Source organism: Podarcis erhardii, assembly GCF_964252035.2.
Source record: "Podarcis erhardii genome assembly, chromosome: 9".
NCBI classification, from domain to species: Eukaryota; Metazoa; Chordata; class Lepidosauria; order Squamata; family Lacertidae; genus Podarcis; species Podarcis erhardii.
The window spans coordinates 80,177,634-80,202,676 of NC_138512.1; the positions used below are offsets into that span (position 1 = coordinate 80,177,634).

A 25,043-nucleotide genomic window follows, 5' to 3' on the forward strand; every position below is an offset into this window, starting at 1 on the left:
TCCAGAAACTCTTTGCTGGTGCCTGCGCTGTGCTGGGCACCTGTTTTCTTGCAAGTGCTCCCAGCGGCTAGTGATTCCCACTCTGATCCTCAGCACCGCTGCCTGGAAGGCTTGCTCCTGCCAGGCTTTGGCCCTTGCTGCAGGTCCTGACAAGACCTAAGACTGCTGTGGGTGGCAAGCGAGTCTAAAATCGGAAGGCCTCCTAGTCTCTGCTTCCTCTACGATGACACACATACAAAAAGTTATGCAGACAGTACACCTGCTCCACAGACACAGCGCATCGCAGATCTTGCAAATACACCTTCATTCAACTTTCAGCACGTCGCCAATTGCGGTTCGCATTTTGCATAATGTGGCAGCTGGCTGCCGGCGTTTTCAGGGGGCTCTGCAAAGTCTTCCATATGGAAGTTGCTCTCGGAACTCCAAAGGAGTTAGCGGGTTTCGTGCTCCAGAATGGCACTTGCCTCCGAGAAGGTGTGAGATGCTAAACTAAATATGACAGGAGCTAACCGAAGGCTCCCAAACTGACAGATTCGGGGCGGGGCGGGAAAGTGTCATGTTTATATTAAACAGAGCTGCCACCGATGCCTCGATTCTGAGGCGGGGAGAAGCTGGCAAAGGGGCAGGGTGGGCGAGAGGGCACAGGGCACCAGGTGGACCTTCCCCACAGACCGCTGGCTGGAGAGCCAGCAAAGACCCGTGTGGACAGAAGCAGCTGCTGCAGGGCTGGAATCACAGAATTATTGAGGTGGAAGAGACCCAAGGAGCCACCTAGCTAAAACCTACCGCAGTGCAGGAATCGCAGGCTGCCAGCAAGGAGCACAGGAAGTTATCTAGAACACAGAAACAGCACAGGGGTCTAAACCCTGTGGCATCAGGAAGAAGTTGGGGTACACACACATACCCCAAACCGCACAGGACTCCTTGGGACTGAATTCCTGCGAGGGGGGCAAGAGAGCTTTTGAGCCCACATTCCCTTCTGGACAACCTTGGGGAGGGGGCCATGCCAGTGGTGGGCGGAGCAATGAATTAGGCTTCACCTGCGAAGAACCAGGTAAGCTTCTGTCCTCCATCCTGAGGCCCAAGCAGTGTTCAGGGACACATTCCAGCCAGGCAGAAGCACTTGGGGGGTGGCATGGGGAAGGATGTGGCTGGGGGAGAGGGCTGAGGGCCAGACAGAGGGGATGGTGGTCCGGTTTTGGCCTGAGGTTCCCCACCAGAAACTCCTCTTGAGATGGAGGACTGCAGCTAATGAATAAGCATAGACTTCTTCAAGATGGAAATGCTTCATCTGATTCTTCATTTACTTGCAGTGGAACAGATTCCCTTGGAAGGAAGAGGGCTCTCCTTCCTTGGAGGTTTTTAAATGGTGGTTGGGTGACCAGGGATTCGTCAGCTGTGATCCCTGCCTTGTCGAGGGTTGGACTAGATGACCCTCAGGGTCCCTCTCAACTCTCCTATTCTTTGATCTTGGAACCATTCACAGGGAGATCCATGAGACTGATTTCCCTGTTATATCCTGGACCTGGACTCCCCACACGTGATGTGGTGGCTTCCTCAAATAGGAGCCTCCTGATTTCTACGCAAGCGTCAACGCACGGGGCTTGCGGGGAAGGTTGCGGCCTTGCAGCTTGAGCATCACCAGGCTGGGCTCGAAATAGACGTTGCCTGGCTGGGCCGGGAGCTTCCCTGGAGTGTCGGAGCCGCAGGAGAGAAGCCCGCCAGTGGGAACAACATGCAGCAGCCTGGAGAACAAGGAACAGCGTCTCCGGGAGCTGAAATGCGCAGCGGGAGGGAAAGAGGAGGAGGGACGCCAAGAAGCCTGGGAGAGACAGAGGAGGCCATGGGTGCCTCCAGATGGAGAGAGGTAAAGGGAGGGGGCCTGGAAGGAGGGAGGGGCTGCTGGGTCCAAGCAGAGACCCGCCCCCACCTTCACCACTGCAAGGATCATCAGGATCTGTGCTGATCTTAAATCCAGGAAGATCACACCAACCCCCAACAGCTGAGAAATGGGAGCTGCTCCAGTTGCTGGAAACCCCAGAAGGCGAGAATTGCTCTTGTGCTTCAGTCCTGCTTGCAGGTTTCCCACTGGGGCATCTGGTCAGCCACTGGGAGAACAGGATCCTGGACTAGACCTGCCACTGGCCTGGTCCAGCAGACCCACTTGCACCAGCTGTGCCTCACAGCAGATTCTCCAAAATTGTTTGTAAGAGTCTGGTTGATTTTACTTGCATTTTCTTAGGAATGTTTCCCATTATTTATACAACCCACTTTGGGGTTGTTGTTTTTTGCGGGGGGTGGGGATTAGGCGTAAATTTTGTTAAGTAACCAATAAAGCGAAACATGCTTCTTTTTCAGGGCAAATCCTAGGACGCCGGGTCTCAGCCCCTGGGCGCGTGAAGAGTGCCTCTGGGCATTGTCAAGAGCGCACTTCTCTCTCACTCCAGTTTAACCACATCTGGCACGTGGGGCAGGGGGGGCACTTCCAGCTCATCCATTAGGTGTGGTTTCTGCACTGGCTGACTCCTTCCCTCAGAAGTCGTCTCCTGGCTCTCTGCCCATTTCAGATTTCAATCAGTCAGCTAATTAAGGAGGTTTAATTAATACTTGCTTCAAAATGATGGAACTATTTGTAATGATAATTTACTTTCAAAACGCGTCACCTTCCATGCTGCCTGTCAAGGAACAGTGCAAGGGGACCTTGGGCCTTCCGTGGCTGGCTGGCACAGGCTTCCCTGAGCAAGACATGGCTGGGCAAAGGAGGGCCCAGAAAGACCCCACTCCAGGCAGAAAGACCCTGGGGGAAAGCTCCCGTTGCTCTTAACAGAAGGGCAGGGGCTGGTGGGAGATGGAGCCCCCAGTTTCTGGAGGGCAGTAGGCTGGGAAAGGCCGCTGCAGGACCTAAAAGGGGCTGTGGTTCTGGGTTCACCTCCCTTCCCAGCCATTCCCTCCTTGGGAGGCCCTGATCCAAGCGCTCGCTCAGCCTCAACAGCAGGCAGCAGGGAGCTTTGATGTCCCTCGGAAGGTGGCAGAGTCTCCATCCTTGGAGGTTCTCAAGAGGTTGGGTGGCCGTCTGTTGGGGTTGTCAAACTGTGATTCCTGCACTGAACGGCGGGTTGGACTAGATGATCCTGAGGGGTCCCTTCCACCTCTACAATTCAATGATCAAGAACGAAATGGGCTGCTCTGTGGCAGTCTCTGGAAAGGGCTCTGTGGGGCAGCGGCTGCCACCATCCCGGAGTAAGTTAGGAAAGTGGCAGTTCCTGTATTGCAGGGGGTTGGACTAGATGTCCCTTGGGGGTCCCTTCACATGGTTCTAGAGTGCCCTTTGCTCTTGTGGGCATGCCACCACTCCTCTGATCCCGGCCATGTAGGGGAGGGGAGTTCCTTCCCTCCTTCCTTTCTGAGCATCGCCCCTCGCCCCACCCCAGACGGCCGCCACTTACTTTTCCAGTAGAGACATGACGATGGGAGGTAGAACCAGTATAGGCATCGGTAGGACCACTCTGGTCAGAGCCGTCTCTAGCAGTGCCTGGGGGGGGGGGGGGGAAGGGGACCAGAAGAAAGAGAAACAGTTACTTCGAGCGCAGGCTGAAGTAGAATAATAATAATAAAAAAAAATAACATTTTATTTATATCCCGCCCTCCCCAGCCGAAGCCGGGCTCAGAGTGGCTAACAACAGTAAAATAATACAGCATAATAATACAGAAACTCATCGCACACAATTCTGCATGCGCAATTCTACAGAACTTCCCAAAGGCAAAGCAGAAGAACAAGACATTTATATTCCATCAAGTGTCTGTTTCTTTAAATATAGTCTTTACATCATACATACAATACTAAAATCATGTTTTTTGGTTTCGGGCAAGAGACACACTGCCCTGGCGTGTGCTAACGGGGCAGTTTGACTTCACCCCAGGAGGCGAACTCCATTGTCTCTCAAGATAGACAGATGTCAACAGCAATATTATGTGGCACCTGTAACAGAGCCATTTCTGCCTACCAAACAAGACGCCAGCAGTGTGGGCACTTGAGCACTGAACATGCTCAGGCTGCAACCCAAACTCCATAGAGCCTTCGCCCCAAAGCTTTTCAAGCTGCTACCCTTTGTGGGGGCTTGGCGTGTGTTTTATTGCTCCAGGGGCCAGGGCTGCCAATGGCCACCCTCAGCTCAGTCCTGGTCTCACGCTACAGAAACAAAAGGCTGGGTGAGTGAGGGGGACAGAGCATCCTATCCCGCTTCCACCCGGGTCCACAGCAGGATTCCCCTCCTGCCCCCTCCTCGCCAAAGTTCAAGAAAGGCAGGACTGAGCAAAAGTGAAACCCACCATGGTGCCTGGAGAGCAGATGGCTTCAGGCAGCACCAGCGAGTGAGCAGTAAACTCCGCATCACACACAGCAAAGCCCAGCGCTTATAAAAATAAAAAGCAGCCTTGGGAGGCTGTGGTTTGGGGCAAAGGAGCAGCAGGAGGCCTGCGTGGCAGTCATGTGACTTCCTCAAAGAGATTGCGTGGATTCTCATCGGACAGGTGTCAGTCCTCTGCTAAGGCAAAAGGGGCCAGAAGAGGTTTATTTTGGGCTTGGACCCTCCACCCAACACAATGGCAAATATATTATTATTATTATTATTATTATTATTATTATTATTATTATGCCACCCATCTGACTGATTATTCAGATGAGTGGCATATAAATACAGTGGTACCTCTGGATGCGAACGGGATCCGTTCCGCAGCCCCGTTCGCATCCTGAACCGAACATAAGACGCAACTGCACGTCTGCGCATGCATGGGTCGCGTTTCGCTGCTTCCACGCATGCGCGTGACATCATTTTGAGCATCTGCGCATGCGCGAGCGGCGAAACCCAGAAGTAACGCGCTCCGTTACTGCCGGGTCGCCGCGGAGTGCAACCCGAAAATATTTAAGCTGAAGAGTATTCATCCCGAGGTATGACTATATATTATTATTATTATTATTATTATTATTATTATTATTATTACCACCCTTGGCAAAGTCAGTCAAAAGCGCCTGTGCTTCCCGTGGGTTTTCTCAGGCACAAGCTTGGGATGCAGAAGCGCCAAGGAAAAGAAGACAGGGAAAGTCCCAGATGGCGGAGTTCAGGAGGCTCCTAAGGAAACCAGCCAGGTGTTGGAGGCAGCCTGGAAACAGCTGGCACATCTTTCCAGAGGCAGTTGCTAATGAATTCCAGGAAGGCGGGGGTTAAAAAGTCCTGCAGTTTCCTCCCACTCACTTTTTTAAAATTAAAAAAATTAAAAATAAAGCTGTGTGTTTTCTCTGCCAGCCTGGAGCTGCAGGTGAGGTTCTCCTGTTCTTCCTGGACAACTGCAGAGCGGAGCAAAAGGGGCATCTGGAAGCGCAGAGATAAGAGCGCTTTGCTCCTCCGTTGCTGCTCTGGCTGCACAGGCCCACCAGAGGGGGCTGCGGGGGCAACGGCACATGGCTCAGAAAAGACGCTCTTCTTTCTGTCTGGCTAGAATGCGTGGGGGGGGGGATGCAAAAGGAAAGCTCCCGCAGGCTGCCCTTTCGACCTGCCGCCTGACACCCTCTGCAGGCAGGGGGAGCCTCACGTGTAAAGGCTGGCCAGGCCCGTCGGACAACAAAGAATGGAGCCTTGGCTTGTGGAACTCCCTGCCACTAGAGACTCAGCTGGCACCTTCTGTGCAGACTTTTATACGCCCGCTGAAAACTTTCCCATTCTGCTAGGCCTATGCAGGTCAAGAATACACCCTTCCCCAGAGGCTAGCTAATGTCTGGTATTAGTTTTTTATGGTTTTCATTGTATGGCTTTATGCCTTACTGTAAATCACTTTGATGTTTGTTTGTTTATTTATTTATTTATTTAAGTAAGTAAGTGTCAGGGGCTCAGGAGCAGAGACACAGGGGAGAGAGGAAACGGAGAGTGAAGGGGAAGAATCTGAGGGCAGCGTAGGGGAGTATGACAGTGGCCCGAGAGATTCCATGAGCTTCTCCAGCGATTCAGAAGATTCCCAGAGGGGGGCGCCGATGGCCAGGGCAAGGGGGGTCCCAGGGGGGACGCACCAGAAGCAAGGGGCCAGCGGGGACTCCCAAAGCAGCAGCGGGAGATCAGGACCAGTTCCCCCACCAGAGCGGAGTGGGGGGGAAGAGTCCCATGAATCAGGGCCAGCGTCTTCTCCAGTAGGGAGAGAAGATGAGTCAGGGCTGACCACGCCTCTATTGGAGAGTGAGGGAACGGAGGGGAAGTCAGGTCCAGCTACCCCCCCCCAGGGGGGAAGCAGTGACAGGAGCAGTGAAACGGTCAGAAGGAAGGTTGCCGGCTGGGCGCGCGCCAAGTTCAAATGTACAGGCGCGCGGGACAGCAGAAAACCCAGATTGGGAACCAGGTCCTAAAGCCTGCCGGAGGCAGGGGGAAGACTCAGGGGACTCAGCGTCAGAAGAGTCTAGAAAGGGCGAGACCCCAGCGGACAGGCGGGCCCAGAGGAGGAAAGAGCAAAGGAAGAGGTGGAGCAAGGCTAGAGTCTTGAACTGGTGTCTGGGGGGAGGAGATTCAGACGGAGCTTCAGCGGTCTAGAGTTGAGACGTAGAGCTGCGCGCCGCGGCTTTGAAATCGAAACTGAACTTCAATAAAGACTTTTGTATATAACAAGAACTGGCGTTGGTCCTTTGTGAGCTGGGACCTCGGCCAGCTCTGACAGTAAGTAAGTAAGTAAACCACCTTTCATCTCAGGGCAGTTCACAACATAAAAATACAAGGAACACCCACCCCAAAATACATAATGAAAACAAGGTGGGGGGAAGCAAACCAATAACGCCCCTCTCTCCCACTATGAAATAGTGGCATAGAAATATTTTTAAATAAATAAACAGAAACCTCCAGCTGCTCGCAGGCCCTTTCCCTGGGAGCGACAGGACCTGCTGATGTTCCCTCGCTCTCAGAGGGAATTGTACCAGGCGGCGGGTGGGCAAGAAACATGGCTGCCTGGAGAACGGGGTGTGTGTGTGGATTCAAATAAATAAAAAATAAAAATAAAACCAGGTGACAGGAAGATTTGCGTGCTAAACACTCCTAGGCAGGGAGGCTCGATGATTTTCGGATCCTTCTAAAAGTGTGTGTGGAGAGAGAAAGAGTTTTAAGAAGGGCAGAGGCAGCGATTGGGCCCTTGGACCACTGCATAATAGGTCAACGTCTAGCTCTGTTATTTCCATTGGATCAGAGTCCTCCTGGACGATGGATGTGCAGGGGTCCTTTAACGGACTGAGTAGACTGAACAGAGTGATCGATTTTGAGCTATTTGGGGGGGGGGGAGCGTGATTGCGTGTGCATGCATGTGAACATAATGGCGTTCAGCATATTTTTAAGTTGCTGTTTTGTAAATGCTGTTTTATAGATTATGTTTTATGGATTTGTTAATTATACATAATATGATTTTTGCTGTACCTGTGATGCTCTATTATGCTATTGTCATTTATTGTTTTGTAAGCCGTGTTGGGATTTGTCTGACTGGAACGTGGCACAGAAATGTCATCAATCCATCCATCAATCAATCATGGACCTGCAGGACTGCGGGTTCTGACGTGGGGTCCTGGTGTGGCTTGCCTGGATCAGATCAAGTGAGTCTGCTTTGGAATCTGCATTCTGTGGATTCCTCCTCCTCCATCCTTCTTGGCCTACCCCACCCCACAACCCTCCCAGTGCATGAATCCACGGGCCAAAGCAATCCTGATTCACCCAAGGGAATCCCACAGCACCTACATGTTTGGCAGCAATTCTGGAAGACCCGACCCTGTTCCCATCGCTGTCCAGGACGTCGATCCCCTCCTCCAGCTCCGTGTGTCTCATCAGGACCACGTTGCAAATATTGGCACTGGCTGCGAGGGGAAGAAAAGGAGAGTGCAAGCGGCAGTCAGGATCAGGCCGTGCCATGAAGGGAACTCTTTATTCAAAGAAACGAAACAGCTCAGGCTTCGTGAGCCCAGCATCTCTTCCCAGTAGACCTTGCCCTGATGAGGCAGACAGGAGGAGGAAGAGACCTAAGGAGCCTTCTGCTCCCCAAGCAATCAGAGACTCTGATGCCTTCTCGGCCTTTGCTCCACCCTCTTCATACCGCTTCAGGTTCTGGGAGACCAGGGTGGAGGAGAGCTAGACGCACAGGAGGAGACCCCTTGGCTTCTTCAGCAGCCTGCCTCTACTCTGCCTCTTGACCCTTCTCTGCTTCTGCCTCATATTCTGGGCTGCTCTCTGCCACAGCCTCTTCCCGCTCACTAACTGCATTTAGGAGCCCCAGAATCTTATAATAATAATAATAATAATAATAATAATAATAATAATAATAATAATATTTACCGTATTTTTTGCTCTATAAGACTCACTTTTTCCTTCCTAAAAAGGAAGGGGAAATGTGTGTGCATCTTATGGAGCGAATGCAGGCTGCGCAGCTATCCCAGAAGCCTGAACAGCTTTCACTGCGCAGCGATCCCTCTTGCTGTTCTGGCTTCTGAGATTCAGAATATTTTTTTTCTTGTTTTCCTCCTCCAAAAACTAGGTGCATCTTGTGGTCTGGTGCGTCTTATAGAGTGAAAAATACGGGTATATCCCGCCCTCCCCAGCCGAAGTCAGGCTCAGAGCGGCTAACAACACTAAAATAATACAGCCTTCTAAAATCAGTTCATTATAGAGCCATACATTGTAGGGTTGGAAGGGGCTCCCAAGGGTAATCCAGTCCAACCTCCTGCAACGCATGAATCTTAGATGGAGAATTAGCTCTTAGCGTCAGTCGGTTCTTCCGACTAAATGTTAGGGAGAACTTTCTGACAGCGGACCAGACCAGTCCCTCCGACTACCTCTTGCCTTGGCCTGGTTCCGCCTAGCCCAGCCTGATCGGCGGGCATTTCAGGCAAATCTTCAAAGCCTATATTTTCACAACAGAAAGTTTAATTAACTGGTTTGCCCAGGATTCTGATGCAAGAGATTCCGGCCCCCAGAATAACAAAGCGGCAATTAGCAGGAAGATGGCCAGAGTCCTGGCACACCATTAAGCATGTCAGTACACAAATAAAAGAAGCAGAGAACTAATGAAGGGCTGAGCAAATTAATTGCCGGCCCTCAATCAATTCTGACTCCAGTTTAAGCTCCTTCTCTTAACACCTTGGCATAATAATAGAACAACCTGACAGAGATCCCCCCTCGCCCTGGCTGCTGGGGCCAGTGGGCTTAGTCCACAATCCGAAACATTTTCTTGTTGGTGCTGCTGATCTCTTGATGAACGGCTCAAAAGGGGCCCATCTGATCTAAAAATTTCCGCAACATAAGGAAGGTCATTCCTATTTTTCTTCTTCCTCCTCCTCCTGCTCAAAGTGCCATGCACAGAGAACAAAGAGGCCACCTTTCCCCATCCATCCCCCAGGTGCAAAGGTGTCCAGAGACACACCTGGTTCAGGTAAGCATCCCTCTCCCCCTGCCTGCCTCCTGCATACAGTGATGGAATCCTCACCAGCACCCCCTCACCAGCATCGTGAGATGCAACAAGGATGACTCTTTCTTACACAAGTGCCTGCTAAAGAGCCCAGCTGCAGGTGGAGCAAGGGGGCCTACCTGGCACCCAGCACCCTATTTCCCACAGAGAACAACCAGATGCCCCAATGGGAAGAGCCCACAAGTCAGGCTTGGGCCCCACAGCCACAACTCCCTCCCACTGGCGCTCTCCAGCCACGGGCTGGCACTTACAGAAAGGCTGCCTGTGACACAGCACAGCACAGCCTCATCCACCGTCAATCGGTCCAATTCCCTTGCAAAGCCACCCAATTCAATTTGTTTTCCTTGCCATCGGGTGGCCAGCGCCCATGAAACCCCAGCCACACACTGTATTTTTAAAATAGCTTTTTTTAATTCCTGTTTTTCGTAAAACAAACCAATAACCAATACCAATAACCCAGGCAGATGCAGGGAAAAGCTAAAAGAAAGATCTTCTTTTGCTATATTCATTTTTCTTAATTTGAGTGAGCCCTTTCCTATGGAGCTAGGAGTTCTGGCTCTTCCATCTTCTTAAGTCGACCAGAGGTAAATTAAGCCCCAACAGCAAGATGAAGCCAGATTTTGCTTTTCCCTCTGAAAACGGGTAGAAATTTGCACCTTTACGTATAAATTAGCATATGCAAATTTGTACTCTGGGCCAAATAATTGGGTGCACTCTTCCCACCTTGGATCAAATCTATGCTTCCAGGTGCCATAAGAAAGCTGCAGAGATAGCGCAGGATAGTGCGCAGCCCGGAAATGATCTCTTTCAGCTTCTGACTTCTGGAAGAAGGTCCAGGGTTATAAAGACTAGGACCAGCCGCCTGAGAAACAGTTTCTACCCAAATGCGATTTTGGTTTTAAATGCAGTATAAGGAGTCTCTATGGGGTACCAGAGTTTTTAGGGGGCTAAGCAGGTTGGGATAGCAGGGATAGCAGGCTTGTTGGTTTTTGAATGTCTTATGCAGATTTTTTCAATTTCGTTGTTCTGTATGGGACAATGACAATAAAGATTATTGTATCGAATCGTAAATGGGACTTTGGGGACAGCCCTTCCAAGTGCACCATGGAAGCCCATTTTCTCTACGGAAGCAGAGAAAGAGGGGAAAGTATGCACCCCCTTACCTACAGCGGGGAATGGCACAAATCTCTGGATCAGGAGCCGGGTGGCCGGAGTAAACTGATTAGCTCTCTGGATCAGAACGTTAAGGCCCACCTGCAGGAGAAGGAAGGGGGGGCAAAGAAGCCTTGAGGAGAGCTGGGGGGGGGGCAGAGCAGCCACAGCCCAACCCCACAGGCCACCACCATCGGTAATATTCACAGACCGCTTAATATGCAAAGTACCTAAGCAGTTTACATAAAACACAATAAGGTCACTAAAAAAAGGGGGGTGCGAATGTACATACAACATTTAAAACCAAAAATACCAAGAAAAGCCATCAGTAAAATAGCAATAGATAGCAAAACAAGCCCAGCATCTACTGCTGGGGTAACTCTGATCACAACCAGAGGTTTTACTTTCTGTGACCCTGCCAGCTCCTAACACGGAATCATTTTAATCGGTCATTCTAATTAATCAATGAACAACCTCCTCTGGGAGATCTGCACAGTTCAAACGACATGCAGTTAAAACAATCAAATGTTAAAATCTACTATGTTTCAAATAGCAATCCGTATGTTGACAGGAGCTGAAATCCAGCCTCCCAGATCCTCAACTTGGGAGCAAGATTCAAGGAATGGAAATAATTTTACAGAAGTTTCTTGCGTTATCTGTGTGTGTTTATTCTCCCAGGCCAGAAGCAGGAAAGTGTGTGTGGGGGGGTGCCTACTAGGGTCTCCTCCCGCACAGGGGGCTTTGAGGTGTTGGGGGGGGAGAGAGAGGCAGGATTTAGGGCTTGAGGAGAGACCATTGTTTTGAGGTTCGCATCACAAAGGTGTAAAGGCCAGACCAGGGCCCGTGGGGCTGAAAGGACTGGCCCCCAGAGGCCAGCCCACCCCAGGCGGGAGGGCTCCTTCCTAAGGGGCCGCAGGAGGGCCGAGGGCGGTGGGTGGCCTCCTTCTTCATCTCAACCTGATTATGGGCTATCGCAGCAAATTTGCAGGCTGACAAGGCAGCCCCTGTGCGCTGCTCCTCCTCCTCGCAAACAATTATCAAGGCGAAGGAGCAGGCATTAGGGAAAGCCACAGGGGTGCCCTCACCTAGACAGGAGGGTGAAAAATGGTGTCGCTGTGGGGGTGTAATGGCCGGGGTGGAGAGAGAAGGGGGCAGCGGACGACAGGCAGCAGAAAAGGAGCCTAGAAGAGAACCTGGCAGTGAATTTACAGGGGCAGGGAAGGGGGGTGAGGAAGCAGGCAGCTGCACAGACTGCCATCCCCCACCATCGGCCCTCCATGGGGCCCTTGGGTGTGTCATTGCTGCGGAGTTTGGGGCCACCTAGAAAAGGAGAAAAGAGGGGGAGGCATTTGCAAGAGGTGCCCCAACTGCCTTCTCATTCCCTGAATCCACGCCAACCCTGACCTCTGTATCTGCAGACTCAGAAACGTCGCCTGCTAGGCTCTGAAGGAGAACTGCCAGAGGCCACAGGAAGCAGAGACAGACAGGGGCAAGGATTAAGAGATGGGGGTTTCCCCCATGCACCTGGCAGAGGTGGCCTGGCAGAGGTGACGGAAGGAAGTGCCCATCCTGTGGGCCAGATCCAGTCCCCCATTCCTGCCCTACAGATTTGGCGTATGGGCTACAGCAGCTTTTTGCCAAACAGGTGCTCTCCAGATAGACAACGCCTTCTATGCGTCCCAGACGTAGTCCAAAACATCTGGGGGGCACCAGGTTGGGGAAGGCTGTGCTACAGAATCCTCACCTTCTTATGCAGCTGACTCACAAGCCCCCTATGCATGGATCTTGGACGCTTCTTGACTTTTCTAAACTGCTTATTGTTGTAAATGACGTCTGCAGCTGCCGCTCTTCTGGGCAAGAACCATGACCTGGAAACCCTTCTCAGAGCTGCTCATTGGCCCTCCAGGCCCTCTTCTGACACCAGTGGCCCCCTGCATTCTGTCTGCCGCCTAGGGCAGGCTGTGCATTTGCAGGGGGGGGGGAGAGACCTGGTTTTAATTAATACAAGATCTTTTGCAGACCACTGGGAGGTGGGGAATGGCACTTGTTTTCAGGTCATCTAGTCCTAATGGGATCACCCTAGGAGGTGATTTGCTGCTAATTGACATCAGAGTGCATTTAATGAGGCCTAAGGCCTTCGAATCTGGGGAAGAAAGAAGCAGGCCATTCTCTCTCTCTCTCTCTTCCAGCCCGCAACATCTTCCTTTTTCGAACAAAAGGTGTGGCATAAACACCTGTTTGAGGAACATAATCACATACCCTGTTCTCCAGGGCAAGACTCTTCTCACCCATTGAGAGCTAGCAGTGCAAAGGAACTGAATAATGGCTAGCCCTGGCAATGGGGAGGCATTGTCAAGTGACCAGGGCGCAGCCACGGCTGGCAGTGCCTCCTGCGAGGCGCCAGGTGCAAAGGCACAGTGTGCCAGCCGGCAGAGGAGGCCATGCAGAGGGGCTGGGCCCAGAGCTAGGTCTTTGCCCAGGTGCCCAGCGGTCAGAGCACACCGACAGAGAGAAGACGAAAGGGTTACCCACTGCGATCGAGACAGCACTTATGACAGCTCCCAAGTAGCCCTGGATGAACTTGGACGTTGGAGAAGGCTGCAGGAAGAAGAAGAAAAGCAACGTGTCAGCCAGAACATGCCACCTGAAGCCCAGCTCACAGGGACTGCAAATTAATAATAATAATAATAATAATAATAATAATAATAATAATAATAATAATAATATTTTATTTATACCAAAAATACCAAAACTGGGCTCAGGGCGGCTAACGACAAATTTAAAACACTTAATTGTAAAAGCAGCATAAATTCCAGTATAAAAACATGAATAACAATAAAATTCATACAAGAGGAAGAACATGGCGTCCTCCAGGCATGCTCTGGGCATAGCTGTGTGTGTGCAGATTGAGGGAAGAGATGGGACTTTGCCAGTGCCAGGGAGAGTGCCCCTGTGCACTGGTGTCCCTGGAAACATGGGGAACTTGTGCCCCACCTGTTCTGACTTGTGCGCACGCTGCAGAAGCGCCAAGGAAGGGGTCCCCACAAGAGCACAAAAACCACTGGGGCCCACAAACAGGATAAGAGGAAATGAACAGAACTGAAAGATATAACAAGGCAATCCATTGCAGGTCTCAGGGATGGCGTAAGTGGCGGGGCTCTGACCCTGCGCCATCCCTGAGCTGTTTCATCCAATCCACGGCAACTGAGCCTCCTGTCAATCACAACAGCCCAGGGCAGCAGAATCTCCTCGGGAAGATCTCTGGGAGCTGATGCTCTGATCCAGGAGCCTCTGGCCAGTGGGACCAGGTGGGGGCCAGAGGTGCAGGCCAAGCGCTTTCCAGGGGAGAAACTTACATCAGCTTCCTTGAAAATGGCTCACCTTTGTCGCATTTCGGTTTGCATAGTTGACACAGGCATTGTGGCTCTGATTCAACCACTAAATGACAAAACAGAAAGAAACAGGAACAAACAGCTGGTTAAAAGAGAGAGAGAACGAGGGAGAGGGCGGGTGGGCAGGCAGCAGCAGCACAATTGCTGAAAAGAAGGAGTTATAGCAAACATGCAGGAAAGCAGCATTTCCAATTATGGCTACCGCAGGGAAGGGAAGTTTTCGTTATCAAATCCAGACAATGGTGTTATGTATCCACAGCAGATACAGCACTCTCTCCCTTGTTCTCTCGCATGCACACACACACACACACACCCCCGAAGCGCACACTCTGGAACCTCTCTTGCTAACTTAGACCCCGCGAGCCCAGAGCTCCTCCAGCCCAGGGGCAGCAGTCTTTCCCAACCGAGTTCCTGTGCTGGGAAAATGGGGAGGGGGCTGCTGCATGGCCACAGAGCACCTTGGGGCTCCTGCAGTACAGTGGTACCTCGGCTTACGTACTTAATTCGTTCTGGAGGTCTGTTCTTAACCTGAAACTGTTCTTAACCTGAAGCACCACTTTAGCTAATGGGGCCTCCTGCTGCTGCCGCGCCGCCGGAACCCAATTTGTGTTCTCATCCTGAAGCAAAGTTCTTAACCTGAAGCACTATTTCTGGGTTAGCGGAGTCTGTAACCTGAAGCGTATGTAGCCTGAAGCGTATGTAACCCGAGGTACCACTGTACACAGGTTTGCCCACTGTGGCTGTCGGGGGCTCCAATACAGCCCCCTGCCCTCACATTCACCTGAAGAGGAACCCTGCCATCTCAGAAGCTGCCTTCTCCCCCAGAGTCGGACCAGGGTCTCGTCCAGCTCAGCACGATATACTCTCTCGCTGGTACACAGGAATCCCTGCCTGATACATCTTTTTTTGTCAGGACAGGGACAATCTGGTCACTGCAGTTCATGCGCCTATAAACTCACAACCAGATGGCACAATGCGCATGATGCATGGCTGCCTTCACGCTTGGCCCAGAAGGTGCGTCCAGTGCAGAACTCAGCAGGCTGCAGTGCTAAGCACCTATTTTGCCATGACTTTAGGAGCTGCACTGATGGCCAGTTAGATACGGGACCACATTCAAGATGGTATTGAGGACATATAAGCCCCCAAACCACAAAGGGCCTGGATACCTGGCTGACCCCCTTCCCCCCTGAGCCTTCAGAGGAGACTCAGAGGATTGCTGTCTAATGATTTCTTAGAAGGGAGCCTTCTCTGAAGGTGGAACCGGCCCTTTAGGCCTCCATTGCCATGAGTTTCAAAATGACACCTGATGGCTCCCTTCAGCCAGTGTGGTGTAGTGGTTAAGAGCAGTGGACTCGTGATCTGGTGAACCGGGTTCACATCCCTGCTCCTCCACCTGCAGCTGCTGGGTGACCTTGGGCTAGTCGCACTTCTTTGAAGTCTCTCAGCCCCACTCACCTCACAGACTGTTTGTTGTGGAAGGGAAATGAGATTGTTAGCCGCTTTGAGACTCCTGAAGGGGAGTGATAAAGTGGGATATCAAATCCAAACTCTTCTTCTTCTTCCTTTACTGGACTTTTAAGAAGTTCTCAAACTGGGCTGCTAAGTTCTTGCCTCACCCAGATTTCCCTGATTCAGGTGGCGCTGGCGTATTTGTGGTTTCAGACCTTGCTTGCTATTTCCCTTTGTCCTTCTTTTGCAGACTGCACTGCTTTTTGGTATTAAGTGTTATATAGAAGTATCTGGAATAAATAAACAGATGAGGCAGGCAGGCCTTCCCTCACCCCTGACATCCAGGAAAGATGTGCCGGAGGGTGTGTTTGGGGGTGGGGGGTGTCCCTGAGGAGCCCAGCTTCTGCCAGTGCCAAGGCCTCAGGGGCTCCCCTCTATCCCCTGCAGAGCTGCTCTGGGTGGCGCTTACCTCCGTCGGGGCCCTGACATGACCTGGGCTGCAACCTGCACCCTAAAAACTGGCTCTGCACTGCTCTCTCTCTCTGTTCCTCTCCAGTTGGTGGGCAGAACCTGGGAAATGAGGCTGAGAGGAGAGAAGAGGGGGAGAAACAGAGAGGAGTCAGAGAGGAGGGAGGAAGAGGGTGGGGAGAAAACTGGAGGGGGAGGAAGAGGAAGGGCAATGACAGCAAAAGCGAAAAGGAGGGGAGGGGGAAATTTTACAGAGTGGGGACAGAACAAGAAGCTGTCCAAAGAGGAGGTCCTCTCTGCAGAGGCCCCATTTCCTCCAGACTTCCTGCGGAAAGTTCAAAGGTACGTGCGATGCTCCTTTTGCTACCTTTACTTGATTCTCAATGCCAAGCGCAGCAACATCTAAGGCCAAGCAGACTCTGCACCAAAGGTACTCCGGATTCTGCATCCGTTTGTCTGATTTCCTCGGCTCCCGGCTCTTCATACCGAGAGGAAAAGGTCTTAAGACTTTCCCCAGCTGACCAGGCACTGCCCACACACTCCCAAGCACATCTCCACCAACATGAGGACTAGGAACTTGCTGGCTGATTGAAAGGAAAAGGAAGATCACCAGGACACTCGATCCAGTGCAAGGAAACACAGCGCTTCTATCTGCTATCCACAGGTGTCTGGAATGCAGACCTGCTTGGACCCTTTGGGGGTGTTGGGACACAGCCAGGCAGGTGCGCTAAGAAAGATCTTTTGCATTGAGAATCCAATGTTTTTTATTTCTGTTGTGGAAGGTCTCCCAAGGAACAACCTCCAGAGTTCCCAAGGCATCCCAAGACATTTCCTGCCCCCGTCAAGGTGCTCACTCTTCCTTCGTGCTCCTCACATCTTTAGGCAGAAGTGAAATTTATGGTGAGGGCTCTCCCATCTTGCATGCCGTAACTATACAGAAATCTGGCACTAAGGGCAGGATCCGTGGTAAAAGGCCCAGACCATTCACGAGAGCAAACACCAGGGGAAGGCAGGGAATAACCTTTGAGCAGCCTTGGTCAACCTCCCTGCTCTCTTGGACTCGGGTTCTCTGCACTGCTGGCATGGGTCCATTTTGGCTGCATCAGAGGGGCTGATCTTTCCCTGGAGAGCGACCCATGGCTTCCTTCCTGTGTGCTATGCAGCTCATTCCCTGGGCACCCATTCTGTGGCTGGTGCCCCTAGAAATCGTTCAGAAGTCAAAATGTTCCAGTTATAACTGCTGCTAAGATTATAATAGCTAAAGAGCTTATTCCACTGCCGATTCCTTGCCCCAAGCAGGGCTTGCTCTCAGAGATGAACAGCAGAGAAAGCAAGCCCTGGAGGCAGAAGGAACAGGCTCCAAACTGAAAAGGCACCAGATAGAGGTTGTGTTAGCAGAGGAATAAATAGGAGCCCACTCTCATAGAATCACAGAACTGTACAGCTGGAAGGGAACCCGGGGGTCCTCTAGTCCACCCCCTGCAATGCAGGAATTTCAGCTAAAGCATCTCTGAGAAATGACCATCCAGACTCTACTTAAAAGCCTCCAAGGAAGGAGAGTCCACCCCCTTTGAGGTCATCCATTCTGCAGTCAAATGGCTCTCACCATGAGAAAATTCTTCCTAATGTTTCATTGGAATCTCCTTCCTTGTAACTTGAAGCCATGGGTTCGAGTCCTACCATTCGGAGCAGGAGAAAGCAAGCTTGCTCCATCTTCCAGGGGACAGCCCTTAAGATATTTGAAAACGGATATTTGTCATCTCATCTGTCCTCCCAGTTGAACGACGTGGCCCAGGGAGAGAGAGAAAAATAGTGGAAGTGAACAGCTGGCTTCGCAAATGGTGTAAACAGGAACGGTTTGGATTCTTAGATCACGGACTGCAGTTTCTTGAAGATGGACTTCTGGCAAGCGATGGGCTGCACCTCAGAACGGTTGGGAGGAATGTTTTTGCCAAAAATCTCAGAAACCTCATTAGGAGGGCTTTAAACTGACTAACGTGGGGGAGGGAGACAGTGCTCCTGAAGGTAGGAGTCTATCAATTGATGAAGATGATCATCCAAATGTCATAGACCAAATGGAGCAAACAGCACACAGACCTAGTGGTGGGAGGAAAAAATCCTTAAATAAGAGACACGGGGGAATGATTAATGGACTTCAATGTCTGTACACTAATGCGCAAAGCATGGGTAATAAACAAGATGAGCTTGAGCTCTTGGTACAGCAAACTAAATATGACATCATAATAGGCATCACTGAAACCTGGTGGGATAAGTCCCACGACTGGAATGTAATAATGGAGGGATACAATCTATTTCAGAGAAACAGACCAGACAAGAAAGGAGGAGGAGTGGCGTTATATGTCAGGGATGTGTATACCTGTGAAGAGATCCAAGATTTAGAACCTCAAAGCCAAAGTGAGAACATTTGGGTCAAAATTAAGGGAGAGAAGAATAACAGGGACCTCATTGTGGGAGTTTACTATATATCCCCAAGCCAAACGGAGGACATAGATGATGCCTTCCTGGAACAGATGGCCAAGCATGCAAAAGGAAGGGAGATAGTAGTAATGGGGGACTTCAATTACCCGGATATTTGCTGGATGTCAAACTCAGCCAAGAGCATAAGGTCAAACAGATTCCTCACTGGCCTTGCAGACAACTTCGTTGTCCAGAATGTGGGAGAAGCAACAAGAGGAACAGCCATTTTAGATCTGGTCCTAACCAATGTTGATGACCTGGTTAGTGGGGTAGAAGTGGAAGGATCATTAGGCGCGAGTGATCATGCTCTTCTGAAGTTTACTTTACAGCGGAAAGGAGCAGCCAAGCATACTAGGACTCAATTTCTTGACTTTAAGAAAGCTGACTTCATAAAACTTAGGGAAGTGCTGGGTGAGATCCCATGGACAGTAATACTAAAAGGAAAGGGAGTTCATGATGGCTGGGAGTTTCTTAAGAGGGAGATAGTAAAAGCACAACTTCAGGCAATACCAATGAGACGGAAACATGGAAGGTGCCTAAAGAAGCCAGGGTGGCTATCTAAAGAACTTTTAACTGAGTTAAGATTAAAAAAGGATGTGTACAAAAAATGGAAAAGGGGGGAAACCACCAAAGAAGAATTCAAACAAATAGCCAGCACGTGTAGACACAAAGTCAGAAAAGCTAAAGCACAGAATGAACTCAGGCTTGCTAGAGAGGTTAAAAGCAACAAAAAAGGCTTTTATGGGTATGTTCGTAGCAAAAGGAAGAACAAAGAAACAGTGGGGTCACTCAGAGGAGAAGATGGCGAAATGCAAACAGGGGACACAGAAAGGGCTGAACTCCTCAATGCCTTCTTTGCCTCAGTCTTCTCTGATAAAGAAAACAATGCCCGACCTGAAGAATTTGGAGCAAATGATTCAGCAGAGGAAACACGGCCCAGAATAACTAAGGAGATAGTACAAGAATACTTGGCTAGTTTAGATGTATTCAAGTCTCCAGGGCCAGATGAACTGCATCCAAGAGTATTAAAAGAACTGGCAGATGTGATCTCAGAACCACTGGCAGTCATCTTTGAGAATTCCTGGAGAACAGGTGAAGTCCCGGCAGACTGGAGGAGGGCAAATGTTGTCCCTATTTTCAAAAAGGGGAAAAGAGAGGACCCAAATAATTACCGCCCAGTCAGTCTGACATCAATACCAGGGAAGATTCTGGAACAGATCATTAAGCAAACAGTCTGTGAGCACCTAGAAAGGAATACTGTGATCACCAATAATCAGCATGGTTTTCTGAAAAATAAGTAATGTCAGACTAACCTGATCTCGTTTTTTGACAGAATTACAAGCCTGGTAGATGAAGGGAACACAGTGGCTGTAGCCTACCTTGATTTCAGCAAGGCATTTGACAAGGTGCCCCATGATATTCTTGTAAAGAAGCTGGTAAAATGCGGACTTGACTATGCTACCACTCAGTGGATTTGTACCTGGCTGACTGACCGAACCCAAAGGGTGCTCATCAATGGTTCCTCTTCATCCTGGAGAAGAGTGACTAGTGGGGTGCCACAGGGTTCTGTCTTGGGCCCAGTCTTATTCAACATCTTTATCAACGACTTGGATGATGGACTCAAGGGCATCCTGATCAAATTTGCAGATGACACCAAACTGGGAGGGGTGGCTAACACCCCAGAGGACAGGATCACACTTCAAAACGACCTTGACAGATTAGAGAACTGGGCCAAAACAAACAAGATGAATTTTAATAGGGAGAAATGTAAAGTATTGCACTTGGGCAATAAAAATGAGAGGCACAAATACAAGATGGGTAACACCTGGCTTGAGAGCAGTACATGTGAAAAGGATCTAGGAGTCTTGGTTGACCACAAACTTGACATGAGGCAACAGTGTGACGCGGCAGCTAAAAAAGCCAATGCAGTTCTGGGCTGCATCAATAGGAGTATAGCATCTAGATCAAGGGAAGTAATAGTGCCACTGTATTCTGCTCTGGTCAGACCTCACCTGGAGTACTGTGTCCAGTTCTGGGCACCACAGTTCAAGAAGGACACTGACAAACTGGAACGTGTCCAGAGGAGGGCAACCAAAATGGTCAAAGGCCTGGAAACGATGCCTTATGAAGAACAGCTAAGGGAGCTGGGCATGTTTAGCCTGGAGAAGAGGAGGTTAAGGGGTGATATGATAGCCATGTTCAAATATATAAAAGGATGTCACATAGAGGAGGGAGAAAGGTTGTTTTCTGCTGCTCCAGAGAAGCGGACACAGAGCAATGGATCCAAACTACAAGAAAGAAGATTCCACCTAAACATTAGGAAGAACTTCCTGACAGTAAGAGCTGTTCGACAGTGGAATTTGCTGCCAAGGAGTGTGGTGGAGTCTCCTTCTTTGGAGGTCTTTAAGCAGAGGCTTGACAACCATATATCAGGAGTGCTCTGATGGTGATTCCTGCTTGGCAGGGGGTTGGACTCGATGGCCCTTGTGGTCTCTTCCAACTCTATGATTCTATGATTCTATGACGGCCGTCATATCTCCTCTGGATCTCCTCTTTTCCAGGCTAAACATACCCAACTCAACTGCACAGAATCATAGACTTATAGGGCTCTCTATAGGGCTGCAAGTTGAGCTGCCCCACAACCGACCTCAGGGGTGAGAGCAGGTGAGCCTGGCTGGGGAGGAAAGGGCAGGACTCCTCGGGAACCCCTCTGGGTCTGCGGGCTGAAGGTTCTGCATGCCTGGCCTAAAGGGATGCAAGTGAGGGCTCTGCTCTGCCTCCGCCATCAGAGGCAGCAATCCTTCTGAATACCAGTTACTAGAAGCAGCCAGGAGGAGAAGATGCCCCCCTTGTGCTTGGGTCCTGCTTGTGGGTTTCCTTTAATGGGCATCTGGTGGGCACTGTGAGAACAGGAGGCTGAACAAGACGGGCCATCGGTGTGATCCAGCAGGGCTCTCCTTATTTTCTCTTAAAAGGACCCCTCCCTGAAAGAGAGCCCACTGCCGAAGGGGCTGCTCCCCCATCACCACACACAGAAAACGACGGCCTCCCTCTAGCCTCCCCATCCCATAAGCCAAAAGGAAGCTCAAAGCCGGGATTCTGCTTGTGTTTTCGGCTGCAGCAAAGAAGAGAAGCGAGGCTTTTCGAGCACAGTGATGACAGGCAGCAAGTCGTCATTACCTGCCAGAAGACGGTGGATGCCAGCGTCTGATTTGGCAGCAGGAGACCGACAACCTGCGAGAGAGAGAGAGAGAGAGAGAGAAGGGGGAGATTTCAGGGAAGACGGTGGGTGGGGTTGGGCATTTGGGGAGGGATGGGACTGCCTCTCCCAACAGCAACTGACAACGCCCCGCCTGCCCTTCTCCAAGGGCGGCCAAGAAGCTCCACCGTGAAGCCATAGAAAGATGACCAAAGCCGAGAGTGCATTAAATATCTGTGTGGGACAGGTGGACCCAGAAGGAGTCTGAGAGGGAAGTCAGGCAAGGCTGCAGAGGAGCAAGAGAGTTCTGCCACTGGCAGGTGGGGGCTGTGAGGATGGCGAGGGGAGAGCACTGAGAGTGGGTAGCCTGCAAGAGGCGCATGGAGTGCAAGTGCTCTCCTATGGGAAGAAGTCTGCCAAGGAACATACAGCTCCATTTCTACTTACTGGCTGGGGTGGCACAAGAGAGTCCAGAGACCAAAGCAAACTGGGAAGTCCCCCCCCCCAGTACTCCAGAAACAGCTGCACCAAGGGACAGTATATTGATTCCTTTGCAGATGCAGACATGTTTGCTCATTGAGTTCCCGTTCTCACCTGCCCTGGAGATCAGGATGGGCCACAAACATTAAGGTGATGCACTCCCCCACGGAAGTCAGATTGAAAATACAGACATAAAACTGGGGGGGGGGCCTAAGAGCCCTGGCCACTCCAAGCCAGGCGTAGTCCTAAGGGAGAGGAGCCTGTCTCCCACACTTTTCTACCTGGCAGGTATTCAACAGGTGGGGCTTTTCCACATCCCTGCCTCTGTGTGTGGCTGGTCGGAGTGCCAGATCCCTGCCGCCGTGCATGTGTGTAACCTTCCTCAACCGCAAGGTGATTATATCAAACCGGTTCCCCAACAGGTCTATCAGATCCAGGGCAAAGAGCTCTGGCTCCCGAACGAGATGAGGACACAGCCAGGTCCTCTTCCCAGGCTGTTCCCAGACCCGTCTTCAGATGGCCTGGCCTGACTGCCAGCCAGTCTCCTTCCTCCCTACCAGGATCTGCTTGATGCACCTTCCTGACCTCCCTCTGCTTGCTGGGCAAGTGAGAAGAGACACAGCAGACAAGTCTAACACGATGCAGTAGAGAAAAGGGGTAAGACTAGAACTCAGGGCTATCCAGTGAAGAGCCAGGAGAGATCCCAAAGGAAGAAGTGCTTCACACAGCGACTGATTGTTCAGCTATGGAATATATCACAACAGCACGAGAAGAACCCTGCTGGATCCAGCCAACCAGTTCAGCATCCTCTTCTCACAGAAGCCAACCAGTTGCCCAGTGTGGGAAACCTGCAAGCCAGACCCAAGGCCAAGAGCCCTCACCCCCCTCTTGAGGTTTCCCGCAGTTGCCTCCGGCCCGTGTCCAGCCTGTGGGCTTCCTTCCTTTGGGGCGTCTAGTTGACCACTGTGAGGATGCTGGACCAGATGGGTCTCCCATGGCCTGATCCAGCTGCATGGTTGTCCTTGGGTTCTTCTGGCCCCAGGCACAAGGAGCCTCCAGTTCTCTTGGCTTATAAACAAAGCCCTCTGGAGGGCTGCAAATGCTCGCCCCAGGTTTAGCACACCCTGAAGTGGAGGCAGTGGAGACCCACACCGCCGTGGGGAGAGGGAAGGGGGTTCCCAGTTCCACTCCCTCCATCCCCACCCACTTCTTCCCAGTATGCTCAGTTTGAGACTCAGACTGCGAGAGCAGACGGCCAATTATGCCACTACATTTCACAGATCAATTGGCATAAATGTTAAAATTAAAATGTAACATTTGAACATCGGTTTTTTTCCCCCCTTTCCTTTTCTGCTTTATGACAAGAGGTTCCAGTTTATCATTTGCAGCTCACAAAACTGAGCTCTGCTGACAGCTCTCAGCATCTCTGACAGGTCTGGATTCGGGCCGATTTTGGTGTCAACCTGATCGCTAACTCAAAATTTGTGTTTAACTTTTTGCAAAGTTAATTACAGATTACCACCCAAATGTTAAACATAAATAAGGACACCTTTCCCCTCTCTGTGCTGGGAGCCATGCCAGCCCCTCCCTCAAGATCTATCATTACAGGAAGGGCCATATGTCTCCGGCAATGTGGCCCAGAATGCATCCATGGGAGGAATTCAAGCCTCAGAATAACTGAGGGGGAGCTGAGGAAGAGCGGAGCAGAAGGCTCTCTGCCGGGAGCGAAGGCGAGGCAGCTGATTTCAGGTGGCACTAAGGGTGGCACAGATGACTGAGCCGTAAGGGAAGTTCCTGCAAGGGACCTCAGGGAAAAGGATGCTTTAAACTGTGGCTGTCAATCCCACGCCAGGCAGGGATGGCCGCCAACCCAGAAGGCTTTATAAGAGGACTGGGCAAATTCACGGAGGAGGAGAGGGCTATGGGTGGTTCCTGGCCAGGATGGCTATGCTCTGCCCTTCACAGTCAGAGGCAGCAAGGCTTCTGAATGCAACACAGGAGGGCAGAGTGTGACTCCAGTTCTGCTCAGGTTCCGCTCCCTGGTTTCTCACATGCATTTGGTTGGACGCTGTGAGAACAGGATGCTGGACAAGGTGGGTCGGATCCAGGGGTCAGCAAACTTTTTCAGCAGGAGGCCGGTCCACTCAGACCTTGTGGGGGGCTGGACTATATTTTTTGGGGGGAAATGAATGAATTCCTATGCCCCACAAATAACCCAGAGATGCAGTTTAAATAAAAGGACACATTCTACCCATGTAAAAACATGCTGACCATCCGCAGGCCGGATTTAGAAGGCGACTGGGCCGGATCCGGCCTTAGTTTGCCTACCCATGGTCTGATCCAATAGGCTCTTCTTTATAAAGGGAACAAGACCAATCCGTCTTGGGACACTGAGGAGACCCCTCCTCACACCTCTGTTAGATGCTCCCTATTTACTTTACCATAAGAAATTATTTTCAGGCATTCAGGCTGGGTCTCAGGCCAGAAGGGCTTCTCATTAAGAAGAAATATTTCTGGATCAGACTGAGACTCTTCCATCCCTAAGACAAAAGGCACACCCTGATGTCCAGAAATTCTGCCCTCCAGACCCCCTCATTCCACCCCACCTGCATCACCCCACTGACTTCAGCCAAGGGGAAAGTGCCCCTTGTACTGTAACTTCTAACAGCTTTATTCCTTCATTCAGTGCTTCAGGCAGATGGAGAGGCCTTTGCTGGGTGAGGAGAGGAACGAAAGCAGAGCGTGGCAGAGAGAAAGGAAGTGGATTCTTGCCAGGCTGAACCCAACCCAAGGTGGGCCGTTCCGTCTCCTTCCTCCCACCCCCCCACCCCCCCGTTCCAGCAGAGGAGCATCATGTCCAATGTAAAGGCTGCCCCTCCAAGGCCAACAGGGTACTTTGCACCAAACATGAAAGCCAAGCACCGCTGGAGCAAGAAGATGCTAAAATACTC

At 51.0% G+C, this 25,043-nt stretch overlaps 1 protein-coding gene and 1 long non-coding RNA gene across 4 annotated transcripts in view; one reads left to right on the forward strand and one right to left on the reverse strand.

The window, feature by feature from the left end:
• The window catches only part of SFXN5 (sideroflexin 5), a 94,614-nt gene that overhangs the window by 30,738 nt on the left and 38,833 nt on the right, over window positions 1–25,043 (reverse strand). For all 3 annotated transcript variants that reach the window (XM_081877165.1, XM_081877164.1, XM_081877163.1), the window contains 6 exons: window positions 21,594–21,647; window positions 14,008–14,064; window positions 13,159–13,224; window positions 10,638–10,728; window positions 7,755–7,870; window positions 3,447–3,532 (listed from right to left, as the gene is read on the reverse strand). In XM_081877165.1, coding sequence (XP_081733291.1) covers window positions 3,447–3,532; window positions 7,755–7,870; window positions 10,638–10,728; window positions 13,159–13,224; window positions 14,008–14,064; window positions 21,594–21,647 — 470 coding nt within the window. The remainder of the gene's footprint in view (window positions 1–3,446; window positions 3,533–7,754; window positions 7,871–10,637; window positions 10,729–13,158; window positions 13,225–14,007; window positions 14,065–21,593; window positions 21,648–25,043) is intronic.
• Window positions 21,669–25,039, forward strand: LOC309350427. The gene is made up of 3 exons (XR_014160357.1): window positions 21,669–22,242; window positions 22,515–22,749; window positions 24,779–25,039. It is a non-coding gene; the product is annotated as an uncharacterized lncRNA (long non-coding RNA).